The sequence below is a fragment of the Lytechinus pictus genome, chromosome 3 (genome assembly GCF_037042905.1).
Source record: "Lytechinus pictus isolate F3 Inbred chromosome 3, Lp3.0, whole genome shotgun sequence".
Taxonomy (NCBI): Eukaryota; Metazoa; Echinodermata; class Echinoidea; order Temnopleuroida; family Toxopneustidae; genus Lytechinus; species Lytechinus pictus.
Window position 1 is genome coordinate 70188306 of NC_087247.1, and position 27035 is coordinate 70215340.

Genomic DNA, 27035 nt, shown 5'->3' on the forward strand with positions numbered 1-27035 from the left:
TGAATGAACAGGATATACTATTAAACATAAAAAAATGTATGATGCAGTGAATACAAGGAGAAATAAAGATGAACCTATTTCTGTTTAGACTGCTCTTGAATGATATAAATATGGTAGCTCATTCTCTTTCATTGATAATTTGAGTTTAATGGCAACCATGCAAATGAAAGTTTGTGCTTCCAAACAAAATTGTAGGTAAGATACATGTAGGTAAGACAAGCTAACAGGAAATCAAGTTGTCTACTCTCTATTTAGAAAATAGGGGCATGATTGAAAACAAATAGCAAGTCGATTTTCCCTGTGCAAGAAATTTCAAAGCCTATCAAGGAATGAGGAGGTATTTCATAACCTATTGCATGAACTAGTAACTTTGTCATCAATGAAGAAAATCATGGTAGCACTGCTAAACAAAAAATTGAATTCTTTACATGGAAATAAAATAATAGTGTTGCCGTGCAGAGACCTAAGGTGTTTGTTATATGTACATCTAGTACTTGCTTATAATACATGCAACTGATGTAAAGGGTAAAAAAATGCTATTCATATGAAGAAATGTGCATTATTGCATTTCATTAATATGAAAAACTTCTGGATATGTTTTATTTGTCTATACATCCTAAGATATATAAAATGTAACCAACAAAAATAAGGCTTGTATGAGTAACATAAGCAACAAACTATTATACATTATTAATAAGGAGTAGATGGACTCAAACTGAAAGGACAGGCAAAACCCATCTCATTTTTCTTTTAACTGAAGAGTGAACTGTAACAACTTTCTTTGCTTTCATGATTAAAACACTTCACTTTCTGTCTTTGTTGTAATACAATATGTGGAATGCTTTTTTAACAACCATTATATAGTCTCTGTTTACTAACTTGTTGCAAGAAACTTTTTTTCTATCTGTATTGCAAATTTGCAATTGACATTCAATCGTTGCAGCAAATCAATTTATATTTTCAGCTGATGAGAAATATTGCAACACTTATGATTGATTTGGAACCTCAAACTGATTTGCTATTGATTGCAAGTTCTTTCAGCAATATAATATTGATTACATAAAGAGAAATGACTGGATACCTGAGCCAGATGAGTTTGGTCTTGAGCTTCCTTTCTTTGGTAGTATTGGTCTATCATCTTGAATAGATGAAGATTGACTTTCTTGAGATAAACGAGCTGAAGAAAGAGATGGGCTCTCACTTGTACGGTTTGATGATGATGTTGAATCAGTCACATCAGTCACAAACTCTTGTATTGCTGTTTAAAAAAAAAAAAAAAATTGATAAATCTTTCAATATGGACCATATCTAATACAACAGTTAGAGTGAATGCTACAATATCATGGGTACCAGTTACCTTGTTTTTAATACTTCAACATAACAATATTTACGTGGGACAGAAAAGAACATTTTCTGATACCATGGCATTATGGAAATGGAGCAGATGTTTGTTCACAATACCATGTTACAAGAAATTAACAAAATTAATGTAACAAACTGTCATTCACAATGCCATGTTATTAAAAATGATACATTCAAGCCATTAAACACATATCAATCCCAATTTCAAATGACTTTTTTATGTTTTATTCCACCTGATAGAATTAATGGTACTATAAAGATAATACATCTGCACAGAGTAAAACTCACAATACAAGGTAATGATTAAGTACCACAATTACCTGAATTTGGATAAGGTGATAGTGATGATAGTGATGGCAAGGAATCCTTTCTCCTCGTACTCTGCTTCTAAGAAAGACAAATAAAAGACAATAATCAATTATCTGCATTCATATAATGATAATACTATATCAAAAAAAGATGTAATCAATTCCAAAGCATTTCTCATGAATATTTTCATTATTTTATTGTTGAATAGTGACATTTCACTCACTGATTTTCATTGCTAGCCATTGGATAAATTATTGTGTGAATATGAAATGCTTTAAAGCCTGGCTAAAGCTTTGGTAAAGGATTAAAATGTGAATTATACTTGAACATCATCTAATATTCAATCATACAATTTTTTTTCAACCATTAAAAGCCAAATTTGGCATTTGGTTTTTCTATCTAATGCCCTTTCTTGATAATGGATTCAGCTTTTTTTTTTTTTTTTTCTTTTTGCACATATCTCACAAAAATAGTCACTGGCTATCAGTAAGCTACATATAGAGATCACATCCTAAAATTTTCAGCCCATTCAATGCTTTGGAATAGGTTTTATATAACAAAGATACACATTTTATTTCAATCAGGTACCCAATAAAAATGAATTTCTAGGCAAAATAACAAAATTTAAGCTGTAGAACACATATCATTTCATATCTCCACATCATATCTGTTTTAGGGCATACACATTCATATACCGGTAATCTAGTAATATTTTGAAATAGTGATAGGCAGTCTGGGGGAATTTACCAAAGCTAAAGGCAGGCTTTAATACTATTTAATTTTCAAAAGAATAGAAAAAGATGTTAAGTGATATAATTGCCACGTACATGTAAATTGAACACAAAATGCAACATGCATAAATGCAAAATTGCCAAATGTTAGAGTTAGGTAACATTTTCAAGGAAAATAACGGTCAACACTAGACTAAGTACATGTATATTGCCAATATGACAGTCAGAACAACTACTACACAAACTAAATGAACATGACAAAGTTAATTATAACTCACACACATTGTTTACATGAACATGAAATAACATCTAATATTGGACATGAAAAAAGAGGGAAACAGAATGTTCCTCTCTATGATTAAATCTGTAACAGGGATGAGGAACAATTATTCTACAAGATAACTGATGCCTAGAGAGAATTATAATTGCTATAAAAGAATAAGAATGACAAATAAACTGAGGATCATACAAATAATACATAGCATATATCTGTTACAGGCTAGTAATATAATGAATAAAATACATTGATATGAATTAAAAAAGCATGAACTGATAAAGAACTAAACAAGATAGAAATATAGCAATAGTAAGAATATTTTGAATCATAAAAAAATGACAGAAATGTATGATAATTATTGGATACAAGTTGTGGGAGTCCTAAACACAAATCATAATCATCTAGGTCTAAAACAACATAGGCAGTTGATCATGGTAGCCAAACCTGTTCAGTATAGTCTACCGATATGAATACATTGACTGAAAACTAAAATAATGGAATCAAAAGCAGAAAAGAAATGACTAACTATACAAAATTTAATTTAGGCAATGAGATTTCATGAATTGTAATCATATATTTTGCACTTGTGGCAATACTCTAATTTTTTTTACAAAGAAGACATTGTCATGTCACACCAAAAAACAGCAACATTCTTAACCCAGCATCAAATATTTCACATTCCATTTTTATCTGGAATGATGAGGGAGCTGGTACAACAGTACAAACAATTTTTTTCATGGCAAAATAAGTCATTCACTGCTTGCATAGAATTAAAATCTTACTTTAATATAAACATAAAACCTTCTTAAATTCCCTTAATCATTAAGATCTGCTTAATTACAATATGACTGACAATGCAGAAGAGTTTTCAAAAAATCTTTGGTATTTGGAATCGTGTCATATTGTGCATCAAACATGGTTCAATTTTTTCAATGTTTTTATAAAGTGTTACATGAATGTTTTTACAACGATTTCTAATGAAATGTACGGCGAATAGTGATATCTAATGCTACAATGTTAAAAGAAATGATAGAAAGTTTAATCTATGACAACTCTTAATATGCAAACCAAATAGATATATTGATATTTGCACAAAAATTCCGGGGATGAAAATAATGAAAACTAAACTACAATTTCTTTTCAAAAATCCCCCTTTGAATACTATGAACAATAAACAATGTTGACACGGTTTTCAAAAGTAGATTTTAGCATTTATGAATAAGGCTGTATTTAAAAGCAAGCTATTATACTATATGAACATGTATATAATATAACTAAGTTGTAACCATACTGTAATCTATACATAACAAAAATGAAATCCCCCCTAAATATTAACATCACTTTAAGATGATGTACATGAACATTCACACCCCCCTCCAAAAAAATAATTAAATAAATTTGAATGCATATCCTGTGAACTTTCAATAGTGACAATTTTTTATTTACTTATTTTTTAAAACATGTATACACATTGGTATCAGCAATGCATAAAGCATTTTCATTTATTTGATGCAAGATAAAAGAGATAAAAAAGCCTTGGTCAAGGGTTATGCTGGGAATTGAACCCCAGACTTTCATGGTATAGTTCAGTGCCTTTGACCAATCAGCCAGATCACTTCACTAGTAAAAATTTTGCTTTTAAAATGTGCTCACTCATTCATGACTTGAAGAATTTCTTTTTATTTCATACTGAAGTAAGTCAGTAACGAGAAATATTCAATATTTTACTTTCATTAAAAAGACATGTCATTCAGGGGAAATCTATCTTTGTGTTATGTTAATAAAAATGAAGATTAATTTGAGAGTATGCAACCACTCCTGAATAAAATGCATTAAACTATTAAGACTGGTTAATAAGAAGCTCCAGACAATTCCAACAAAAAATAAGTATCGCAAACAAAACCAAAGTTATTGTTCAATATCACGCATGTGAAATAACTTGCTCTGCATTGATTACTGATTGACCAACCATAAGCTTTCATCATCATCAAGCAAGAAATCTTTAAAAAATAATACTAAAAAAAACAATACTTGAAAAATAAAGATATTGCTATTAGTTGAAAGCTGAATTAGTAAGATTATGGCATATTTGTATCTCCTGATATTCCCATGAAATAAAATATCTATCATTTCCCAAGCCAATTTTTTTTAAAGCATTTAAAAGATGATGGATGCCACACACTATATGGCTGAAAATGGCAAAGTGCCTTGATGGCATGAGGCTACATGTATATGAAGCATCTTTAGTTCACCAGCAGTCATATACCTGTATTAAATGAGTTTGATCCAGTACAGTAAAGACAGAATGTGACCTATTCCGAGACTGTGGATACAAGCAAAGTCATTCAAATCCATTTCATGAAAATAGGAATAGATAAAAGGTAGTTAAATGCCTCATCGTTTGTTGAACAGCAATATCAAAACTCAAGAATAAAAGCAATTGTATGGATGAAAAAAATAACATGAAAAAATATTGTGAAATGTCTGAATGTCTGCTCGAATTGTTTGGATAAAATTATTTAATTCACCTGTCATGAATGGTATAATTCTGATAGTCAGAATGTTAATGCTAACTACCGGTAACTGCAAATGTTTCTTGGTTTGACAATTACAATTTATAGTTTGACAGAGCAACAACTTGCATTTGACCGTTGTCATATAACAGAAGATATTATAGCTTGTCTATGTTTAAATACATTTCAATAATTTTTTTAATTTTACAAAGAATTTCACCATGGCACCATCTGAATGAAAAAATAAAAGAGATTCTGACAGCAAAATGATAAAAATACAGAGTCTGTACAGCAGTACATGTATGTACATTATGTGGTACCTTAACCTCGACAGCAAGTTTTATTCACTTAACTCAAATAGACAAGGCTATTTCGACACCTAAAAAGATGGAGGGGGGAGGGGCTGATTCAGCCCCCCATGATCACGGCTGTCGATCGCACAATCGCGACAAAAATTAGCATGCACGTTACCCATGGCATAATCTACAAAATTATAAGATCAAATTCTGCAAAAATCTCATTGCCAATTATGCTAATTTATGCTTAAAATCAAAAGTTTGCTCTAATTAACTAAATAATGCCCCCAAAATGCTAATGTTTGGTTCACAGACTCTTTATATAATTCTGATCAAATGTACTTTAAAAAAGTTTCAACATCATATTTATTTTCTTATGCACTTTATTGTTTTCTAAATTTCGTATGTACTTCTTTGTTTTTCGACTTTTTGTTTTTTTCATTAGACATTCTCATGGACTTTATTTTGACATTCAACAAGATAAAATTAATTGATTTTTAATCAGTAAAAGGAAAAATGATACATTTATGAATTTGGGCTAAAAACACTATTTGCATTGGATTTGTACACAAATTCACGTTTTTGAGCAATTCTGGATCTGCATACACTTACGAAATGTTGCGTAATTTCGGAACCACGTACCCGGGGGTCACAATTTTGGTCTCAAAAGTTGCGCTAGACTTGAAAGTAAAAATTCAGTGAGCGACGCGGTCAAATAATTTTGCACGTCAGATTTATCACAGAAAACGTTGAGGGGGGAGCTGAATCAGAATACATTTTTGTTTTACCAATTAACTTCTTTCAACAAAATTATGTTACAGAAAATCATGTTAAACACATGACACAATCACCTGCAAATAAAAGCCTATAATCTTTGACCAGCAAAGTTTAAATATATGAAATTGTTAATGCCTCTATGACCTCCCTTAAAAACAACATAGGCAATATCTTTTGATTAAAACAAATCCCCACACACAAGAAAAAAAAGAAATCAAACATGGAATTACTTTCTCCTTTAAATCAGGATGGCATAAGTTACTAATGAATACAATAAATGAAACCTCTTAAGTTCTTGTTGTGCTAAACTCATAGAAAATTCCATCTTACAAATAAATTCAAATTTAATTCTCACAATTATTATTTTCAAAATTTATTTTCATGTAAAATTAAGATGAACTGTACATGTATAAGTTTGTTTGGAAAATTGCATTGACAGCAGAGAAACAATAAATAGGAAAGGTTATAACAGAAACACTAGACCTACAGATTGCATTTATCTCATTTTTTTCAAGAATGATATTTAACAAGACAAAACAAGCATTCCACAAACTTCATCAGAAATAAATTTTAAAGTATACATGTGGTTAAGTTGATTAACAAAATTAATACAGACAAATATCACATTTGTTTTTACATGTAGCATGATATTTGAGATTAACCCATTGGTGACTAAGCCTGCAGCGTTATATGGATAATGCATATTATAGCATCATCAGCCAGTTTCCTTCAGGTTGAAGTTATTTATATGTAAGGATACATTTACTAGCATTATTATCACACAAGACTGAGTTATGCTCTATAAGCAAGCAACAATGAAATAGGTTCTTCTATTTTTTTTTTGCATGAGCACATTTAAAAAAAACTAGAGGCAATTAAATATGAAAATTAGTATTGAGGCCAAACTACTTACAAACAACAGAAATTAGTTATTTTTAAGCAAGAAAACAGAATTAAAATATAAAAAAGAAACATGCAACTTTGATTTTGAAACAGTGCAAATGATCACACTAAAAAAACATCAAACCAGTGTGATAAAAATGTGCATATATATATGACGATATTACATTCCGCGTGTTGGACATAGAAGATATTAATGAGGCAAAGTGGTAATGCATTGTACGTAGTTCCAATAGTTTAATTTGAATTCCAAATTTTTGACGTTAAACATACGTCTTCTTCAGGGATACAATAAAGCTCACAGAGACAAGAACTGAAATAATAACATTCATGATTGTGGTAGTCATGGAACCGTGCACAAAACAGCATCACCATCATAATAATAATAAAAAAAGCATAATGGAGGCGCTGGATGTAAAAATTATCGCGTGAGGATATCATTGTTACATAACAATCACTTATTATGACGCCACCACAATCATGAAAATGCAAGAATAAAATGGATAAAGGCTTATATATCAAGAAAATAAATTACGATAAAAGGAGGTGACAATGACCTCCCAAATCACTCTATCTTGAAATCAACTGTTAATATGTATGGAGGAGAGTAGAGCAATAATAATGATAATAAACCTATGAGAAATTCCTGAAATTATTTATAAAAATTGTGTTTGTCCAGCCAAGACAGATCCTTGTTTAGGCCATACTGAAAACTTCGGCTATGAATAATGGCTCGAAGTTCAGCGAGTTTCCTCTCTTCCGCGGATTTATAACCTCCTCCGAAAAGAACTATTTTGAGATCACTGATAGAGTGATTTTCTCTGTTGAAGTGCTCAGCTACCGGGAAACCATCGTGGTGTTGTCGGATAGTAGACCTGTGATTATTGAATCTTGTCCTAAATTTAGTACTGGTTTCTCCAATGTATGTTACATCTGGGCATTTGCTACAGAGTAAGCAATACAGAATATTGCTTGAATCACAGTTGTGGTTGGGGGGTTTGATTGCATAACCAGTAGGGAGGTGTACTGAGCTGTCGGTTATGATGTGCGGACATATTTGACAACGGACTTTTCCACAGGGTTGGTTACCCTTAGGTTGAGGGGGTCCCGGTAGCCGACTCTTCACGATCAACCTTCTAAGGCTGGGAGGCTGCCTCTGTGCATGCAACGGGGCCTTAGGCATGACCTTAGTGAGATGCTTGTCCGCCGTGATTTCACTACACTCTTTCTTAACCGTCTGGGCAAGCTTTTTAGTTTGAGGGTGGAATGTGAAAACAAAGGGAATTCTACCTTCATTTTTTATCTTCATTTTTGGATTAAGTAGATCTTCTCTATTTTTTTCTTTGACCCTTTTCATTGCCTTCTTTACCATGTTAACTGGGTAATCACATTCGATAAAACGTTTGCCAAGTTGAATGGCATCAGCTTCATAGGTTTTAGGATCGGACGTGATGCGTTTGTATCTGAGGAGCTGGCTGTATACAATCGACTCCTTTATGTGTCGAGGATGAAACGAGTTGAAATTGAGATAGGTAAACGAGTCGGTTGGCTTCGTGTACACGGACATTTCAATTTTGTGCCCACTGGTAGAGAGAGTGACGTCGAGGAAGTTGACATATTAACAGTTGATTTCAAGATAGAGTGATATGGGAGGTCATTGTCACCTCCTTTTATCGTAATTTATTTTCTTGATATATAAGCCTTTATCCATTCTATTCTTGCATTTTCATGATTGTGGTGGCGTCATAATAAGTTATTGTTATGTAACAATGATATCCTCACGCGATAATTTTTACATCCTGCGCCTATGCTTTTTTTATTATTATTATGATGGTGATGCTGTTTTGTGCGCGGTTCCATGACTACCACAGTCATGAATGTTATTATTTCAGTTCTTGTCTCTGTGAGCTTTATTGTATCCCTGAGGAAGACATATGTTTAACGTCAAAAATTTGGAATTCAAATTAAACTGTTGGAACCCATATATATATATATATATATATATATATAATAATAATAATAATAATAATAACAATATCTAATCAATTGCAGACTCAACTCCACACTTGTATGTGCCCTAATGCAATTAGACTGACCTTGGTTGAGATCTTGATTTAAATCAAAACAACTGAACTATAAATGTGTTTTGAAATAAACCTAATTTTTTACAGGAGTTTATCATTATAATTTTTGTTCCTTTCAGATAAATGATATAAATACTCGCCATTTTTATTCGCAGCATCTAGCCAAACAATACCATCCCACTCAAAATAATAACGTTGACTGCAAAATTGACAAGGCTAGCACATCTACTAAAAATCACAGCAAAATATTTTACCCTAATGAAATTATTTAATTAATCAACTCACAGGCATTGTTTAAATATCACAAAGATGCTAACTGATTGAAAAGCACAGTGTGGAATTAAGTCATAAGTTCACCATACACTATACAAAACAATTGTAATGGTGGTTTTAAAACACATTTTCATCAGTTTTAAAGCTTTGAATATGATTTTAAATATCTTAAACACAATTGCCAGTGGCATTTAACAGAGGAAATGTGAGTCAATCCTTGGAAAAGATTTGATCAGTTTAAATCATATCACATCTTGTGACAATAACTCACACATGACCAAGATTTACTACACATACAATCCATCTGGGAGACAGAGTTTTTGGTAATTTCAGTTTTACTATTTAAATAAAGAATATGCCAAGTAATTTAATAGAAGGATATCATTTTATTCTATGATCTGACCCCAGTTGGTTGATATAGTGTATGGTGACCTGTCTGATAAATACTTTATAAAATGGCAAATGAGAAATGCAAAGTGCAGTGTATGTATGTACCGGCAGAATGCGAATGTATCCCGTGTGATCTACATGCGAGACATGATGCCTGAGATTAGGTGGTGGTAGTGGTGGCGGCATATCAGGAGGAGGCATACCAGGGGGTTCATGTACCTCTTCAGACATGGGAGTGGTAGTGGCAATGGTTGCTCTACCACGCTGTAATGTACCCCCACCCTCTGTACGGCTCTATAGGAGGCAAAGGGGGTGAGGAGCCCGGCACAGATTCAGAGGAGTGGGAAGGTATCAAAAGACATTTCAAAAATTATAAACAAGGACAAATTTATGCTAAAAATTAAGGCATGTATGATGTATTCAGTAAATTGATATTATAGAAGGCCAGCTCATATAAAGAATGGAATGACAAAGTTAGAATTGAAGAAGAAAGAACAAGGGAAATATAATTTAAAACTTTGTAAAAGTGAGAGAAAGATTTGAAATCAAAGTAGCACATTCAGGTAGAAAAGATCAATTTGAAAGATGGGCAAAGGAGAATTAATAAAATATTTAAGAAAAATAATAAAAATCATATAAGGCAAATAAATAAGTATACCAAGATTCGGAAAGAAAATATCTAAATTTTGAAAAGAATCAGACAATTTTATTTCATTCCCTAAAAAAATGCAAGAATTATATTTAATTTTGCAAAATTATTTTCAAAGAATCCTAAAACATAAAAGATATATAGGAGCATTTGAAGATGTCCTTTTAGGAAAAATATAGACTATGATTTTAGAGGAAATATAGTAGCATTTGTACATGTAAGCTTTAAGGGCGTTCCACAATTAAATTGAAAACCATCATATTTTCACCAAACTTTGGTACTGTATACAAGGCAATCATGCAAAAAAAAATTATAGTATGTTCATATGCTCATTTTGTTCTATAGACCTTTGAAAATGAGAGTCAATTAAAATGGCTGAATTGTAAAATTTGGGCCTCCATTAGATCTTGACGGATCTTAATGTTGTGTTTAAATCCCTTTTCACCAGATATTCAACTTTAATTCAGAAATGTATACCAAAGATGTATTTATACTGGGCCCCATGAAATCTTTCTTTAGTTACAAGAGCTTTTATGTTTGAAAAAATATCAAAAACATATCCCTAAATGTTAAAATTATATTCAACCACATCAGATGTGCAGTTAAGATACGAATAACAGAAATGTTAGCTGAAACCTTTCAAGTCATTGTGATGTCACATAGCGTAAATAAGGATGCGCACAAAAATAACTGGGGAACGTCCTTAAGGCGAAATAAAGGAGCATTACATTTAGTGTTTTAGAGCAATGGATGCAAGCCAATACCAAAAAATTCAGCTACGAGGCTAATATTGACTCCGTTACTGATTTTAATCAGTAGAATTGTGAAATTTCAAAAGGTATCTAATATATCCACAGAGAATCACAAAGAGGATTGGTCAAAGGTCTTATTTCATTTCAAATAATTGCATGCATGACTTTTTTCAATCTGTTGTCTGATATTAGAAGTGACATGGGATTGGAAAGCTTGAAGGCTGTATTGCATGCAATCAATTTATGTTTCCTTCTCATTCACAGTATGGCCCTTCACCGTAGATGTATCCCTAATTATTATTAAAAGCTAAGCAAAGTGAAAGCAGTTGTTACATGCAAAATGCTCTGTAAGACATAATGACCACTGTAATTAACCCCCTTATACCAGCTAAATGTGACACAGATAGATAGAAGGCAAAGACATGACATTGACAAACAATTCAGATAGACTGAAAAGAGCAGATTGAATATTTAGATAAACAGGATATATACAAAGAAAGGAAGTGCTGGGTTTGAAGAAAAACACTAAAAACAAAACATTAACTGCAAAGGAACATTAACATATCTAGCAAAATTCACAAGGCAGAAGTTTAACCAGTTTGCATTCACACATGTAAATACATTGAAAATATGTTTAGTAGCATATTTCTTTAGCTTTTCTTCTGTTCAAAACAAAAAGCACAAATCATCTTTGAAGATATTCAAATGAAGTCAAGGACACATTTTTTTTTCTTCAACAGTTATTACAATAAACTTGATAAAGCTACTGCAATTTTTATGGAAATTTCAAACCAATAGAGTCAGTCTGCAAGCCCCTGTGTTAATGAGCAAGATTTATCCAAGTCCTCTTGTGGCTGAATTCATGTCCCTGCAAAATCTCGTGAATTGTGACTTTGTTTCTCAAAGAATTTAACCACTTTCTCCTTGAGTAAAATTGATTATTTTTGTACCATATGAAAGAGTAAATGTTACTCTTTTATACTGATCATTTCTTTTGAATAAAATATTTTGATAAATAAGTGAAATTTAGGCTTGAAAAGATGCCTCAAATTGAATTTTCTTCCCCTTTTTTCTCTTGCAAATTGTGCAAAATTTTGTGTTTTAGGCACAAACATTATTTATATCATCAGAAAGCTCAAACTCTATACTTTCTTACAATGTCACTCTTGATATGTGGCACCTTTTAGATGGGCAGCAGCCAGCTTTTTTCACCAAAATGCAAGATTTCTGAAATTTCTGAGTAGCATAAAATCCAGAGTTCTGATTGGTTGAATAGTGTTGTCAAAACAACAGGCGCAGGTAATTTGAAGAGATTAGCACATGGTGAGTGTGACCTTGCAGAGGCCCAGTGTGGGAACATTGGAATTTGCGTGGGTGTGTGGTCTCTATGACCAATCAGAGCTCAGTATTCTTGTTTTTAAACTGCTAAATGTACCTGGCCTATGAAAAGCTGGCTGCTGACCCATCTAAGATACCTCTTCTTATAAAAATTATATCATATTAAAGCTTACATCTTCAGCTTTATCATGATTTAAAAATTATTTGGGCCCAACCAAAAATTAAGTGTAAAAACAACAAGTTTTGTTGTATGAAAATAATTATTTTGTTTCATGTTTTAGATCAAAAGTTTCACCTGTTACAAACTCTTTTTAAAAATCCAGACCTGAAAGAATGATAATTCTTCTTTATAAAGATACCAAAAACATGAAATTTTGTCAATATTTAGAGCAGCAATGGCCGAATAAAAATAGGTGTTTTCGTCCGCACCAAGCTCATTAACAATGCAAAAACCCTTAAGTCATGAATATCACTTGGATAAAAGAAGCTACTTTTTGAGGGCTTGCCGACTGACTGAATATGTCACATACAAGAGGTTATTTAGAAAAGAAATGTAAAATCCTAAACAGCATGACGATGAGACCTTTGATATTAATAATACATTACCGGTATTGGTTCCACTGGTGTTTGGCAGTAGAACTTGCTGGCATGTCTGTCTCTTGGTCTGAAAATAGAAGGACACAACTAAAATATCAAACCAGTCCATTTCTTAACTCATGACAATTGTAAAGTCTGTGTATATATTCCACTCAATAATTCATTACTTTGAAAGCCTTAATTGCAAGTGTTAGTTTATATCTTAATAAAGTTCCCACAAATCCAGGTCCTAAACTGCAAAGCTTAGAAATTGAGTGTGGGGCTGATTTCTGTAATTGATTGCAATGAGTATTGTGTATGATCAAAAGAAATCAATCATCCCCAATGTCATTTGCTAAATTTTACAATACTGGGCTCTGGTAATATTCGTCAATAGAATTAAAAATACTGCTATAAAAAGAGTTACTTTATTTCTTTAAGATTAGTATCCATTTTAATAATTAGATGAACTCATTATGATGTAATATTAATTTCATATCACATTAATAATTTATTGTACTTACGGATGGAAGTTTGTATCTGATGTAGTTCTCTTATACGTTTTGGTTCCTGATGTGATGTTAGCAACTGGTTGAAGAGGTTGCTGCACGGGTCTTGAGGGAGGTCTTGCTTTGGAATACACTTTAGGTTGTCCCTACAAAGAAACAAAAAATTAAGGCAATTAAAGTGAATTTGGGAAAATAACATTTGTTGCAGAAGAAAATAAACATCCTGGGGGTAGAAAGAATAAATCAGGGTGCGTGCATACCTATACTGATTCCTATATCATTCTGCATACCTATACTGATTCCTATATCATTCTGCATACCTATACTGATTCCTATATCATTCTGCATACCTATACTGATGCCTATATCATTCTGCATACCTATACTGATTCCTATATCATTCTGCATACCTATACTGATTCCTATATCATTCTGCATACCTATACTGATGCCTATATCATTCTGCATACCTATACTGATTCCTATATCATTCTGCATACCTATACTGATGCCTATATCATTCTGCATACCGATACTGATTCCTATATCATTCTGCATACCTATAATGATTCTTATATCATTATGCATACCTATACTGATTCCTATATCATTCTGCATACCTATACTGATTCCTATATCATTCTGCATACCTATACTGATTCCTATATCATTCTGCATACCTATACTGATTCCTATATCATTATGCATACCTATACTGATTCCTATATCATTCTCTTTTTTTATACATCTTTGCTTCCATATGATGATGTAAGATGACTTGCAAATAAAACTTACCAGTCCAAATTCCTTCATCAGCTTGGCAAGTTTTCTCTCCAGGTTAAGATGAAAGTCCATTAGTTCTTCTGAACATAATTCCTTATGTAGCAATACTCCATCATCCAAGATCTTCAACTGTACACAATCAATATAATATCCAATTTTTAATTGTTCAGTATTTACTAGTCATGGAGTTTATGTTCATTTACATTCTATATCTTGAATAAATAATTTCATCTTTATACATCCAGCAAATTAAAACCATCACTCCACATAACAATGATTTCCCAGTAAACGGACTGAAGCTGAAATTGTATTTAAATGCTGACCACCAATTTTTTTTTTAATAATATGAATCAAATGCATTCATTTTATCAATCCCATTTTTTCATTTTCTAATAAGGTCTTCATTTTTTTCATTAATAAAGTTTCTCTCATATATACATGTAACATCAATTGCATGCATCAAAGCTGGTTTGTATTTTAAAAAAATAAGATAAGAAAATTGATGACATCTGAAAATACTACCTGGTTGACCATGAGTTCCCTTAGCTTAATGATAGCATCTTTATCTGTTGGGTTGTTCTCCTCATACTCAGCAGTCAAAAACACCTGAAAGTGCAATCAGGGTTTTAAAAAATCATTTTAGTATACCTTCGGCCAAGATCAACCCTGATTTTACCCACAAAGAAAATACATATAGTAATTAATATAGATTGTTATTGATTTATCCTGACTTCATTCATATTCCTCAAAGTTCAATTAACATCTGCAAATATTTACATTCTTTGATCGTAGGAGATGCAAGAACACAGAATAAAAAAAACTCAAATTCCATTTCCTAAAATTCGGCAAAATATGAAATTAGAACTGACAGTTAAACATTGGCAAACAAGCATATAAATTATCTTAAAATCAGAAAAGAACCACATGGAATATCATCACTGATATATACACAAGATTTGACATCAGTTAGAATTAGTTAGGCATCAGTTAGGCTAAAGATGTTGACTATTTCAAAAGTTATAAGTGTAATCATAATAATACCTTGACAAAATACAATTTGCTTTGTAAAATGATGATGTGGATCCTGTATGTAAATAAATCATTATCATCTAATATTTATGGCTAAACATGGTAGTTGAGCTGGGTGCTCACTTAATGACTAGGTCATATTCACAGTAAAAATTAATCACTTAATAATGATCTAGTCCCTTCATTAGGACTTACATCTTGGTAGACTTTAATGCCACCCTGTACAGCTGCATCAATGGTTCCTTGAAGGACCATACTAAGAGGGTTAATATTAGAGTTTCTATGAGCACGATGTCCTTGGATCTGCACTTGCATTGATGTATTCTTCTCTGTCATCACATTGATAGCATTGGCAATGGGTCGGATCTCCTCCTACAAAGACAAATCATCAACAATACTCAATAAACAAGATACTTGCTTCTGTATATATCATTCAGTCATCTCTAGCAAATCATCTAATTTCATCTGTATCATCATGGGCAAGGTAGAAATGCAAACATCATGACTTCTTCTTTTTATCATTGGGTTTACATGTATAGGCCATCAGAGAAATAAAAGTGCTGAATAAATTCAATAATCAAAAGAAAATTATCAATACCTATCCCTAATAGCACCCCAACATATTTTTTTAATGAATTTGTAATGTAAACTGCTTTTGCTGCAACATTTCATTTTTCTTTCTTTTGAGTCCCAAACATTGTTTAACAAATATGCAATGCCCAGGTATCTACATGTAGTACTAAAGCTACACATGATATTGACTATCACACTATGAAATTCACAATTGTCATTGTTAATAACACTGTCTGACATTTAGTGGTCGTAATAATGTCACAAACAAATTTAGTGAAAATAACATTGAAAAAAATAAAAGGACCGAAGAACAAAGTAATGCATAAGATTGCATTGAAACAACATTATTAAAATCAAGGTTTTTAAATTACTACAAATAGTAGTAAAATCTGAAATTATTCCATTTGAATCATTATTTAGTGACCGAGAGCACCATAAAAGAACAAAATTTTCATTCATAAATCATTATTCAGAAAAAAAAATATTTGTGACATCTGTCAGTATTTCTTTTGTTATTTGCTATTTCTTACCACCTCAGTCTTTACAATCTCAGACCAGCTCAGCAAACCTGGTAATGATGATCTCGTTGTCATGAATGTTCTCTCTATCCATAGTGTCTACAAATCAACAAAACCATGACCAGGCCGTCTCACTTCTATATATAATTCTTATAATTTGGATAAGATTATGATAATCATTTTCATAAAAAATGCTATGTCATTAAACATAATGCAATATACACTGCATATCCATTCTACATAAATGTAAAACATGTGACTGTGGAAGGGTTAGAGTCTCCCTTGACTTTGTGACCTCTATTTCAACTTGGATCATGGAAGTTAAGCACAGAAAACTGGAGGTTTTATTCTCCAGTAATAACATCATGAAAGTATTCATGAATACAGTAACAATGACACCCATCCCAACTCTAACAGATCATGGATGAACACTCAAAAGTGAACAGAAACAAGATGCTAAAACCAGTCAGCTCCTTGAATAAAGGACTTAAAATGAGGTGAAGGAAGGAGAAATAACAAAATCATCGTGACCGGAAAACTTTTTTAATAAAATAGCTAATCTAATTGCCATATGTACCTTGAAATCCTGAGTCTTATCCCTCTCCCCTCTATGGAAAGGGCGGTCAAAGCTGAAGACACTGACATCATAACTCTCTGCAAAGTGACGGATGTTTGGAGGTACATTACCCTCTAGGTGAGGATGTTGAGGAGGAACACAAGTCACTAATCTCACTTCAATGTCTGTATCATGGTAGGTTAAGGTTAATCTAACGTACTTTACAAGAGTGTAATACATCTTTGATAGTATGAAAGATCATCATAGTCACCTTTGGCATCCTCACAATGATCATTCAATATATCAACACATAATAAACTCAACTCCTCTTCCATTTTATATTGGACGGGAAATAATAGCATACAGGACCAAAAGTATTTGGTAAATTCAGGACTATCTTTGATAAAATAAAACATCATCATTATCATTACTGACAAAGTCTCTATTATGGGATAGTTTAAATCGAGGCAGCTGACAATCTCCAAAATAACGGGCTTTTACCTTTATTCTGCATTCTTAGTTGCATCTTAAGGGTAAATCTTAATTAAATCAAGGAGGGGAATATATTCAAACCACTTAACTTAAACATTCATTATGATATTATCCCAAAGGATGGCCTACTTGCTATTGACAAAGCTAGCACTACGAACATTTCAGCAGGAAACCAATGAAAAGGATACATTGATCATATGCTATAAGATCTTCTTCTGTTGGCGGTTGTTTGCTTGTCCATGCCCTGGCCTGCGGAAAGTCTGCCTGGAATCGCTGTATAACAATCTGAGGTTGATCAAATGGTTGACCTCTGTAGATATACTCACGATGCTATCAAAGATTAAACAAAAGTTTACAAATGAAGTCTTATTCATACAATAAATCAAATATCTACTCAATATAAACAATGAGCGGTGCTGATGAAGCAGCAGCGTAAGCTAAAGCCAGCATAATACTAGTAGCTGTTTTGTACCATCTGGTAGAGAGCGTTATATAAGTTACACTATTAATCATATCCTACAATACATGTAACTCCAACAAAAATATTTTTTTCTATATCAAATAAGATTTCTTAAACACAATGAACAAATGAAGAAAAGTTAAAATACTACGATATGGTTTATATTCATTTAATAAGGTGTTCAATATTCAGTTTATCAAACTGTCATAGTTTATAATGTATGTGAATCAAAAGAACTTGATAGACTATATATGTAATGGAATGCTTTAACCATGTTTGATTATTTGGTAAATACTTACTTTTCTGAGAATAGGGAATGTACCAAAGAATTTGATCCTAAAGAAGGTTGGTGGCTGCCTTGGTTGGTTTCTGATGTTCTCAAAGAACTGAGCTTGGGTCACCTACATAAAGAAAGGTGATTCACAAATCAGAAACTAGTGAACATGATAACTACATAATACATAATTTCTGAAGATATGAAATAAATCTAAGTTTTACAGAATAATCAGAAAAGGCATATTTTCTGGTCAATTCTATGTTCATTATTTAACCTTTCCTTCAATGATTTTTTTGATCATGCAGCATTTCAAAATAACTAATTGAGCTGGAATATACAATGTGTCAACTAAACTACAGGGATTACATTTATATACTTGTTCTTTAGCTATCATATGAACAAAAAGAGAACTGGCAGACAATCTGATAACATCTTCTTTTCAGCAACCACGTAATGACTTACAAAAAGGGAAAATAATAAAGAGCATTACAGTCATGTTCATGCCCCTGCTTCAATAACTATTACGGCACTTGCTTATCTGAAAGTAAATTTGACAGTTTCTAAGTGTGAAAAGGGGCAAAGATTAACTTCAATATCTTATTCTCTTAATATTTGGGGAGTATTAAGGCTTACCAGTTGCACACTGAGATTTTTGTAGTCAAACTGCTTGGTCTCATACTGAATAGCCAACTCCTTACACAGAGGGATACCATACTCCCAAACCTGAAAGAAGAATGGAATTAATTAAAGTCTAATATAATGAATTCATCACAATTTTCAACAACATCAATATCATTAATCGTCATATCCATCATTACATTATAACCACCAACACCATCAACATCATCATCATCATCATCATCATAATCATCATCTTCGTTTTATCATGTATCTCTTATTTGAAAGGTTAATTTCTCACCTGTCCTTTCTTCACCAGTTCGATAATTTCACCATAGAGCTTAGTCTTCCGTTCAGCTTCAGTTTGCTGTTCATGTCTCTTGTCTGAGGGCAGTAAGTTGTCTGTCCAGTCAAGTGTCTTTGCTAACATAAGAAGAGTATGAGCAGCTTCAGTGTAATCTCCTGCGTGTAGATGAAGATCATGAAGATGATAGATGTACCTCATGTAGATGTCCTTCCTTCTCTCATCATCCTTGTAGAAGTTCTGATAAAAAATATTAGGAAAGGATTGTATCATCAAGCATCATTGTCATCATCACACTAGAAACAGAGGGTCGTGGGTTCGAATCCCAGCCATGGCGTAATTTCCTTCAGCAAGAAACTGATCCACAATGTGCTGCACTCAACCCAGGTGAGGTAAATGGGTACCGGTAGGAAGTAATTTCTTAAAAAGCTGTGTGCGCTATGAACGCCTAGCTTAGCCGGGTAATATAGGAGCGCCTTGAGCACCTAACAAGGTGGATATGTGCGCAATATAAATACCCTATATTATATATATATATTGTTTCATTTCCTATTTTTGAGCAAGACAAAGAACCCATCATCACCATTATCTTAAGCGGTTCATACAGTAGTTATGCATGACTTGACATGTGGATGGTGACCCTTTCGTCTGCAAAATGAGATACCTCAAATTTCTTCCGTTTTAAATGGGAGTGCATTTCCCATAACCCAGATCATTCTTTTTTAATATTAAAATCTAGATAGTTGTTCACATTTAAATGTTATCTACATAAGTTTAATTGATGGGAATGAACATGATTGAAAATCTGACATAGCATCCATGAGAGGGTGATCTACCATGCCTAACTTAAGAACAACTTTATGAAATACCTCCTAGGATTATGAAATATCATTGAAATACAATGTTCTGAAATTCTATCCTTTGCACCAGTATTGATCTAACTAATTATCTTCAAAGAAACCTCCAAAAGCATGGGAAACAATGCTAAGTGGCATTAAATAGTTCATTCATATTCAAATCTGTCACAAGAAATACCATTAATTATTACAATCATTGTACAGTGCCATATCCAATCAAATCAATGTTCAACAAACTTTTATTTTACTTTTTTTTATGATGCTTCAGGAGATCAAAAAACAGAAAATCAAACAGACATTGATTTCTTTTGAGGTATAAAATGACAAACTTTTAACACAAAAAAATTTAGATTACTTTTTTTCTTCTGGTTTTCCTTAGAATTTTATAAAACAAATACTGTAGACCCTATATTCAAAAAGTTATCAGAGAGACTACTCACCATGAGTTGATAAATACAGCTGAGTTTGAGGTAGCGGTTCTCTACCGATTTGTTACAAACATTCCTATAGTCAATCAGTCTCTCTAGTAAGCGAGTAACTTTCTCAACAAATTCTTCTCCTTCTGTCCTCCAAGACTGTGTAGCTATCTTTTCTCTCAAGCTGTGATAATACATTAAATTGAACTAAGCCATTATATCTATCTAATTGATCATAAGTTTGTGTGATAAATTTTTCAAAATATCAAGATAAACATCTCCAAAAGAATGGAAGTGACGTAATTCAATTTTTTTTAAACAAATACATGTATATCAATGGGACTCTTGTAACATGGACCTGAATTGAGAATGGTCTTTCAACTTTATATGATGGGCAACATTAAATACTGAAAATATACATTTCACAAGGCTGGGTCAATTCAAGCAATGGGTTTTCATTCTCTGTCAGAACAAAAAAAAATTTGACCAACTTAATCAAAGAGTGATCTCAATTTCACCATTTTACTGAGCACATCAGTTTTGCTAATATATGAAGGCCGATACCATTCAAATGATACATTGTTACTGCAGTAAATTAAGTAATGTTTTATCCACTGCAAACAAACTAATTATATGATATGTTATATTGTCACTATTCAACAACAGAAGTGAACAAATAATATATAAAAAACATATATCAGGTAAATGGATTCCGGATTCTAAGGGCATTTGTCTCCATATTGTATAGAATATAATAGCTTACGTGTTGTTGAAGAGCACTGTGTATTGTTCATCACCTTTGTTCTGATCACAAACCATGTGATCTAACTTGTCAATCAGATCATCCTCCAGCTGAAGTCATTCCAATCAAATAAAAAACAAAACATTTTCACACATTATTTCAAACATCTTTACATTCTAAGATATTTGAAAGGAAAATAAATCAATCTGAAATATGTTACCTTTCTTTTAATACTAAACTGAAATATTACAGTAATGCAGACGTTTCATCTGACAAAAAATGATTTTAACACTATATTCAATAGGCCTGAGTTTTGTTCAAGCTGGACAAAGTTTATTGCTCATCCAAATATGTATCAACAGCTATATCTTATATATCTCATAAGCATCGTAGGAACTGTATGTAATTATCATAAAAAAGATAAATTTCATTAACAACACTAAAAAGGGTTAGCTATTACTAAGATATAGATATAGAATATTTCGGACATATAGTACTAACCTTGATGAAAGAAGGCTTCTCCTGCATCTCTGAGCACATGATGTCAAAGATGAGTGGTAGACTAGCTTTACGTATGTCATCATGAGGTATCATTGTTACCTCTAAGAAATTCCTCGTCAAATGACTGAACTGACTCTTGTCGGGGCCTAAATCAAATGGATTTTTTCATTGAAATGTAACAAGGTTGTAATACAATTACTGATATCAAATCAATCTTATATGCTGCAGAAAATTTTCTCAAGATTTTTTATACATGTACATGTATAAGTCTTTGATATTATAATTAATGTAAAATTTATTGATAAGTGATATTAAAGGTATTTTTATCAAATTTCACCAAAGGTAATTCCCTTTTCAAGACAATCACCCAATCCACATGTACATACAAATATAAACCCCTATCACTACACATATAAAAAAATTATCTCGAATAATTGATTTACCTAGACTGTTCCACTTCTCAATCAACTCATTAGTCATTGCAATTCTCATATCACCAAACTTCTTTTTGAGTCTTTCTTCTTTAGCTGATGTGAAGCTTTCTAACTGCAGCACTGGTTGAATAATGAAGTACACTGCTAACTCAAAGTACTGAGATCTCATCTATACAAATAAGAATAAGTAAAAGTATTATTGGACAAAAGGACAATCATTATAAAATGCTCTACAAATACTGGCAGAGGTATGTCGAAGATGAATAGATGAATTGAGACGAATTGAAAAGTTCTGGCAGTGATATGTGGATGAACTGCAGCAAGTAGCCTGGCATAGCTGGCCATTCTGGGCAGCTTGACTGTCTGTCATCATCGTAACTGTCATCAATCTAATCTGGTTTACCTTATATCACAAAAGATAGTTCTTAATGTCATTTTTCTCTTTCTCGTCTTTCATTTTCATCTCCATCACTCCACCACCCCAACAGACCATTTCAGGTTTAACAACATGGTGACCCATAACCCTCTCCGACACCATTAAAACCTTCAAAGATCATCTACTTACCCTTATCATGTCATCTTGATTGAGATCTGAACAGAACCTCTTGATTGCTGAAAGAATGACCCTGTCAAAATCAATGATATAACATTAGATGCTACAATAAGAAATTATCAGAAGATATTTCCAAGTAACATAACCCATGGCTAACTGCCAACAGAGAACCCTATTACTGTGAAACTTATAGCTATAAGTTGGCAAGTGTTATATCATATTGGAGATGTTTTCTAATATGGAGGACTATTTTGGACATTTCAGGGGTTGAATTACCCTCAGTCCCTAGGGATTTTTTTTTGGGGGGAGGGGTGGGTTGCTGGTAAGAATAAACCTCTTAAAAACTTGTGGTATATGTAATGAAAGTGTTACATGTTGAATATAATCATACTAGCAAAACAAGTAATACTTTATATAGAAGGAAGCTTCTGCATCTTTAAATTAGGATGGCAAAATAAGAGCACTCTTTAACCTATCTGAATACTTAGTTGAAATTATAATGAATATATCTTAAATTTTGATAATTCAGGGCAAAACAGTTTTAATTTGCAAAACAATCTTAGATTTACTATCTGAAAGAGAAAATGGCTACTTCAAAAACCTTTATCTATTTTCTGTGTATTGGACCTTGTATACAGCTCTTGCAATGGGGTTTATAACTGCAAACAATATTTGTTTCAAATCTATACCTAAATCAATAAAAAAAGATAAGTAATGTTTTAATGAATTCACTAATTGAAGTGAATCGAAAAGTTTTCAATAATAAGAAAATATTTAGTTTTTGTATAGCGCATATCACATTTTCATCCAATGTGCTTCCATAGGGACTTTGAAAATTATTGCCAAAGCTTCAGCGAAGCAAGCCTTTTACAGCACACAAGCATTTCATAGAATTGATTCCTGCTAGTCACCCATTTACCTAACCTGGGTTGACTGCAGCAAAATTTGATCAATGTTTTTGCTCACATTATGGTAAGAATTTGAACCCCAAATCCTCTGCTTCAAAGCCCAGAGACTAATCCACAGGGCCACAAAGCTATAATACTACATCATCTTATTTCATCTAATAATGATGGCAAATGGACTCTCAAGTTACTTTCATTTTCTTCCTATTCTTATTCATTCTTGCACTTTTATCCTCAGCTATAGTAAATGTATAATGGCTTCATTGTCAGGAAATGTATAGAATGTATTTATGTACATCTGCATTGTAATATGTTAAAACAAACTCAGCCATTGGGCTCCTCTGCATTGTTATTTTTAATAAAAGCCATTATTGAATTGAATTATTGCTAGAACAGAGAAAAGTCATAATTCAAAGTGAAATGTACCTGTTTACAACCATCCTCATTGCTGCCCAGTCCTTGGAGTAGATATCTTTTGTTACACACTCAGCAAAGAGCATTAGAATACCATTGAGGAAATCCTGTTTATATCGTGAGCTTGGGAAGCAATCTGTTAGCTGAACATAGTGTTGCTCCTTCATCAGACGTAACATCTCCATAAGACAGGTAATGCATCGGGTCTGATTTAAAAAAAAGTATTGACAATAAAGATGTTGAATATCTAAACTATCAGCAAATTCTGTATTTGTCATTTTTAACATGTGTACGCAAAGCCTGATAATACAGTCACATTGCAAAAGGTCCGTGTGTAGTTCAAAACATTGTAGTCTGCATGATCAGACAGGAAAGAGCAAGAAAGAGAGAGAGAGAGAGGGGGGAGTACACTTTGGAGAGAAAAGGTGAGTGTGACTGAAAGAAGAGAGAGTACCAGTATTCCCAGTGCATTGGTTATTTGGGCAGAGGTATCATCAAGTTACAGTGGCTGAATTTGCTCTCTTCCCTGGTCACCAACTGATGCACTGGGTTGACTGCTACTAAAATTAAATTTGTATAATGATCTCTCTCATTTTATGCATGAAGATGATTTTGTAACATACATGAGTATGGTTTGAAGAGTCATATAAATAAAATATAAAAGAGAGAAAGAAAAAATATAAAAAAAGGGTTAATGCTTTTGATTTTCAAAAGATATATTCATATTTTACCACATTTATCTTACTGTACAATGACATGGGGTAATTGTGCTTAAACACATATAAATAGCATCTTTGTTTGGCAGAAAATGGGAATTATGAGCAATTAACAACTCCCATCCCAGAACACCTTCTGGATCATTATTCTACAAATTCATAATTCTCAATTTTATTATATTTACAATTTACAAATAGCATTGTTTATTCATATGTTTGAGCAGCAGTTGACTGAAAATGTCCATTCATATTCAATGAAAAAATCTAAAGATTTATATATGCCTCTGTTAAACTATGAATCTTTTAAAAAATCTGTGAAATATGCTAGAATTATGTTATACCTAAGGAAATAAATAGATGCCCATCTCATGTATATTTAAAAAACAGTTATAAAAATGCCTTAATGACACCCATAAATCTGGAAAATATGAAGAAATTGCCTTATCGCCCAGCAACATCTTGAGATGTTTACAGTACCCTCTCTCTCTCTCTTCTATAATTATTATGATTATGTTGTTTGAAGGTTTGCATGGTGGCATGTACAATCGCTGATGTGGTTTACGGTACACCATGTGGAGTGTTATAGAAACAGTGGAAAGAAGAAGAAAAGGAATTGGATAGGCGAGAAAGTGGAAATTTGTGAGTAGAGTAGAGTATTCTTTTCTTGAAAGTAGTCCTGAAAAGGACTGTAAACCAGAAGAGATTAATGAGTTGAAGAAACAGCTTGAGTAGTAGGCTGGATGAGGAGTTGCTGGCTTGAGTCGGCGAGTAGAGATGATGAGTAGAAGCAGTAGAGACTCGACGTTTCGGGCAGGTTGACTGTCTGTCTTCAGGAGTGAGTGTTCGCTCGGCGTGCGGCGGTACTTGTGGATTGCGTGCGGACGTGGGGGAAAGCGCTGGGCCGGCGGTCACGGCGGGCTGATGTCGTAGGTGGCGCTCTGTGCGTGGGTCGGCGGTTGGGCGGGAAACGAGTTGGCGTTGGTATGCGGACGTGGTGTAGACGGCGGGGTGAGTTGCGGCGGCGTGTGTGTGTGTCGGCGGCGTAGTAGATACATCAGTGGTGGCGCTCTGTGCGTGTTGGTCGGCGGATTCGTCGGGGAAGCTTTGGCGGGAGTGAGTGGGTGGCCTGGTGTACGGATGTGGTGTTGGGTCGTCGGCGGAGGTTATAGCGAGGTGTAGGTGGCGGTGGTGTGTGGGTTGGCGAAGTCGCTGGTTGGGTTGGTGGTACAATTGGACTGTTGTGCTGGGTAGGTGGGCTTGGTAGAGTGATGACGGACGGCGGGTTGCTTGTGGACTGGTTGGAAGCTGAGTGGTGACGTAGAATAGGGTGCCAGATGCTGTTGATGTGAAGGCCAGGGTCTTGAGGTACAGTGTTGTGTTGTCTACATCGGAGAAACCGGCCGAGACTTCGACACTAGAACAAGGAACACAAGACCCACCACCGACGCAGCGATTGGGACCGATCCGCCATCGTCAAACACGCACAGCAAGAAAATTACCGCATAGACTGGGACAAGAGCCACTTAATCACCAACATCCGTCACTGGAATACCAGAAGGGTTAGGGAAGCCATTGAGATACATCAACACAACACTGTACCTCAAGACCCTGGCCTCCACATCAACAGCATCTGGCACCCTATTCTACGTCACCACTCATGAACTGTATGTTTTATGTTTTAATGATAATTTGAAATAAGTGAAATAAAATGAAAAATGAAATAATGTTACTTAACAAAATTAGATTAGATTAGTTTATCTGCTTGAAATTGCTGATTTTTTATTTTTTTTGTTCTTTGATGACTATTGCACATACTTTCACACTTTCACAAATCATAATTCCAGCAAAGGTGCAGCAATCTTAAGGCCTCTATGGGTCTGTCACATTGTTCTGTGCAAGTATGTTCAAAACTTTTCTGCGAGAAAATCAGACTTGCTTGTGCCCACGCAGGCAAGCTATAGATAGCAAAAACAGTCACGGAATGATGTGACAGGGGCTTACTATGTAGTAATACTCTTGAAATATTTCTGTGACAAATTGCATGAGATGTTTAGTATGTTGATACAATGACTTTCTGTTTAATTCTTAGGTGAATAATGAGCTGTGATCACCTTGAAATTTGTTTTATTTTTTACTAGCTTTTGTCTTCAA

General features: G+C 33.3%; 1 protein-coding gene across 1 annotated transcript in view; it reads right to left on the reverse strand.

Annotated features, from left to right (window-relative positions):
* LOC129256755 (dedicator of cytokinesis protein 3-like) overlaps positions 1 to 27035 on the reverse strand; it is an 87940-nt gene that overhangs the window by 23647 nt on the left and 37258 nt on the right. Inside the window, exons 22-42 of the mRNA XM_064096070.1 lie at positions 24181 to 24374; positions 22862 to 22922; positions 22306 to 22465; positions 21863 to 22008; positions 21383 to 21471; positions 20644 to 20803; positions 19344 to 19586; positions 19058 to 19147; positions 18447 to 18548; positions 17876 to 18017; positions 17217 to 17380; positions 16652 to 16738; positions 15744 to 15920; positions 15042 to 15125; positions 14532 to 14648; positions 13752 to 13882; positions 13258 to 13315; positions 10018 to 10206; positions 4946 to 5002; positions 1683 to 1749; positions 1082 to 1258 (exon numbers count right to left, since the gene is read on the reverse strand). Of these exons, the coding sequence (XP_063952140.1) occupies positions 1082 to 1258; positions 1683 to 1749; positions 4946 to 5002; positions 10018 to 10206; positions 13258 to 13315; positions 13752 to 13882; positions 14532 to 14648; positions 15042 to 15125; positions 15744 to 15920; positions 16652 to 16738; positions 17217 to 17380; positions 17876 to 18017; positions 18447 to 18548; positions 19058 to 19147; positions 19344 to 19586; positions 20644 to 20803; positions 21383 to 21471; positions 21863 to 22008; positions 22306 to 22465; positions 22862 to 22922; positions 24181 to 24374 (2695 nt within the window). The remainder of the gene's footprint in view (positions 1 to 1081; positions 1259 to 1682; positions 1750 to 4945; positions 5003 to 10017; positions 10207 to 13257; positions 13316 to 13751; positions 13883 to 14531; positions 14649 to 15041; positions 15126 to 15743; positions 15921 to 16651; positions 16739 to 17216; positions 17381 to 17875; positions 18018 to 18446; positions 18549 to 19057; positions 19148 to 19343; positions 19587 to 20643; positions 20804 to 21382; positions 21472 to 21862; positions 22009 to 22305; positions 22466 to 22861; positions 22923 to 24180; positions 24375 to 27035) is intronic.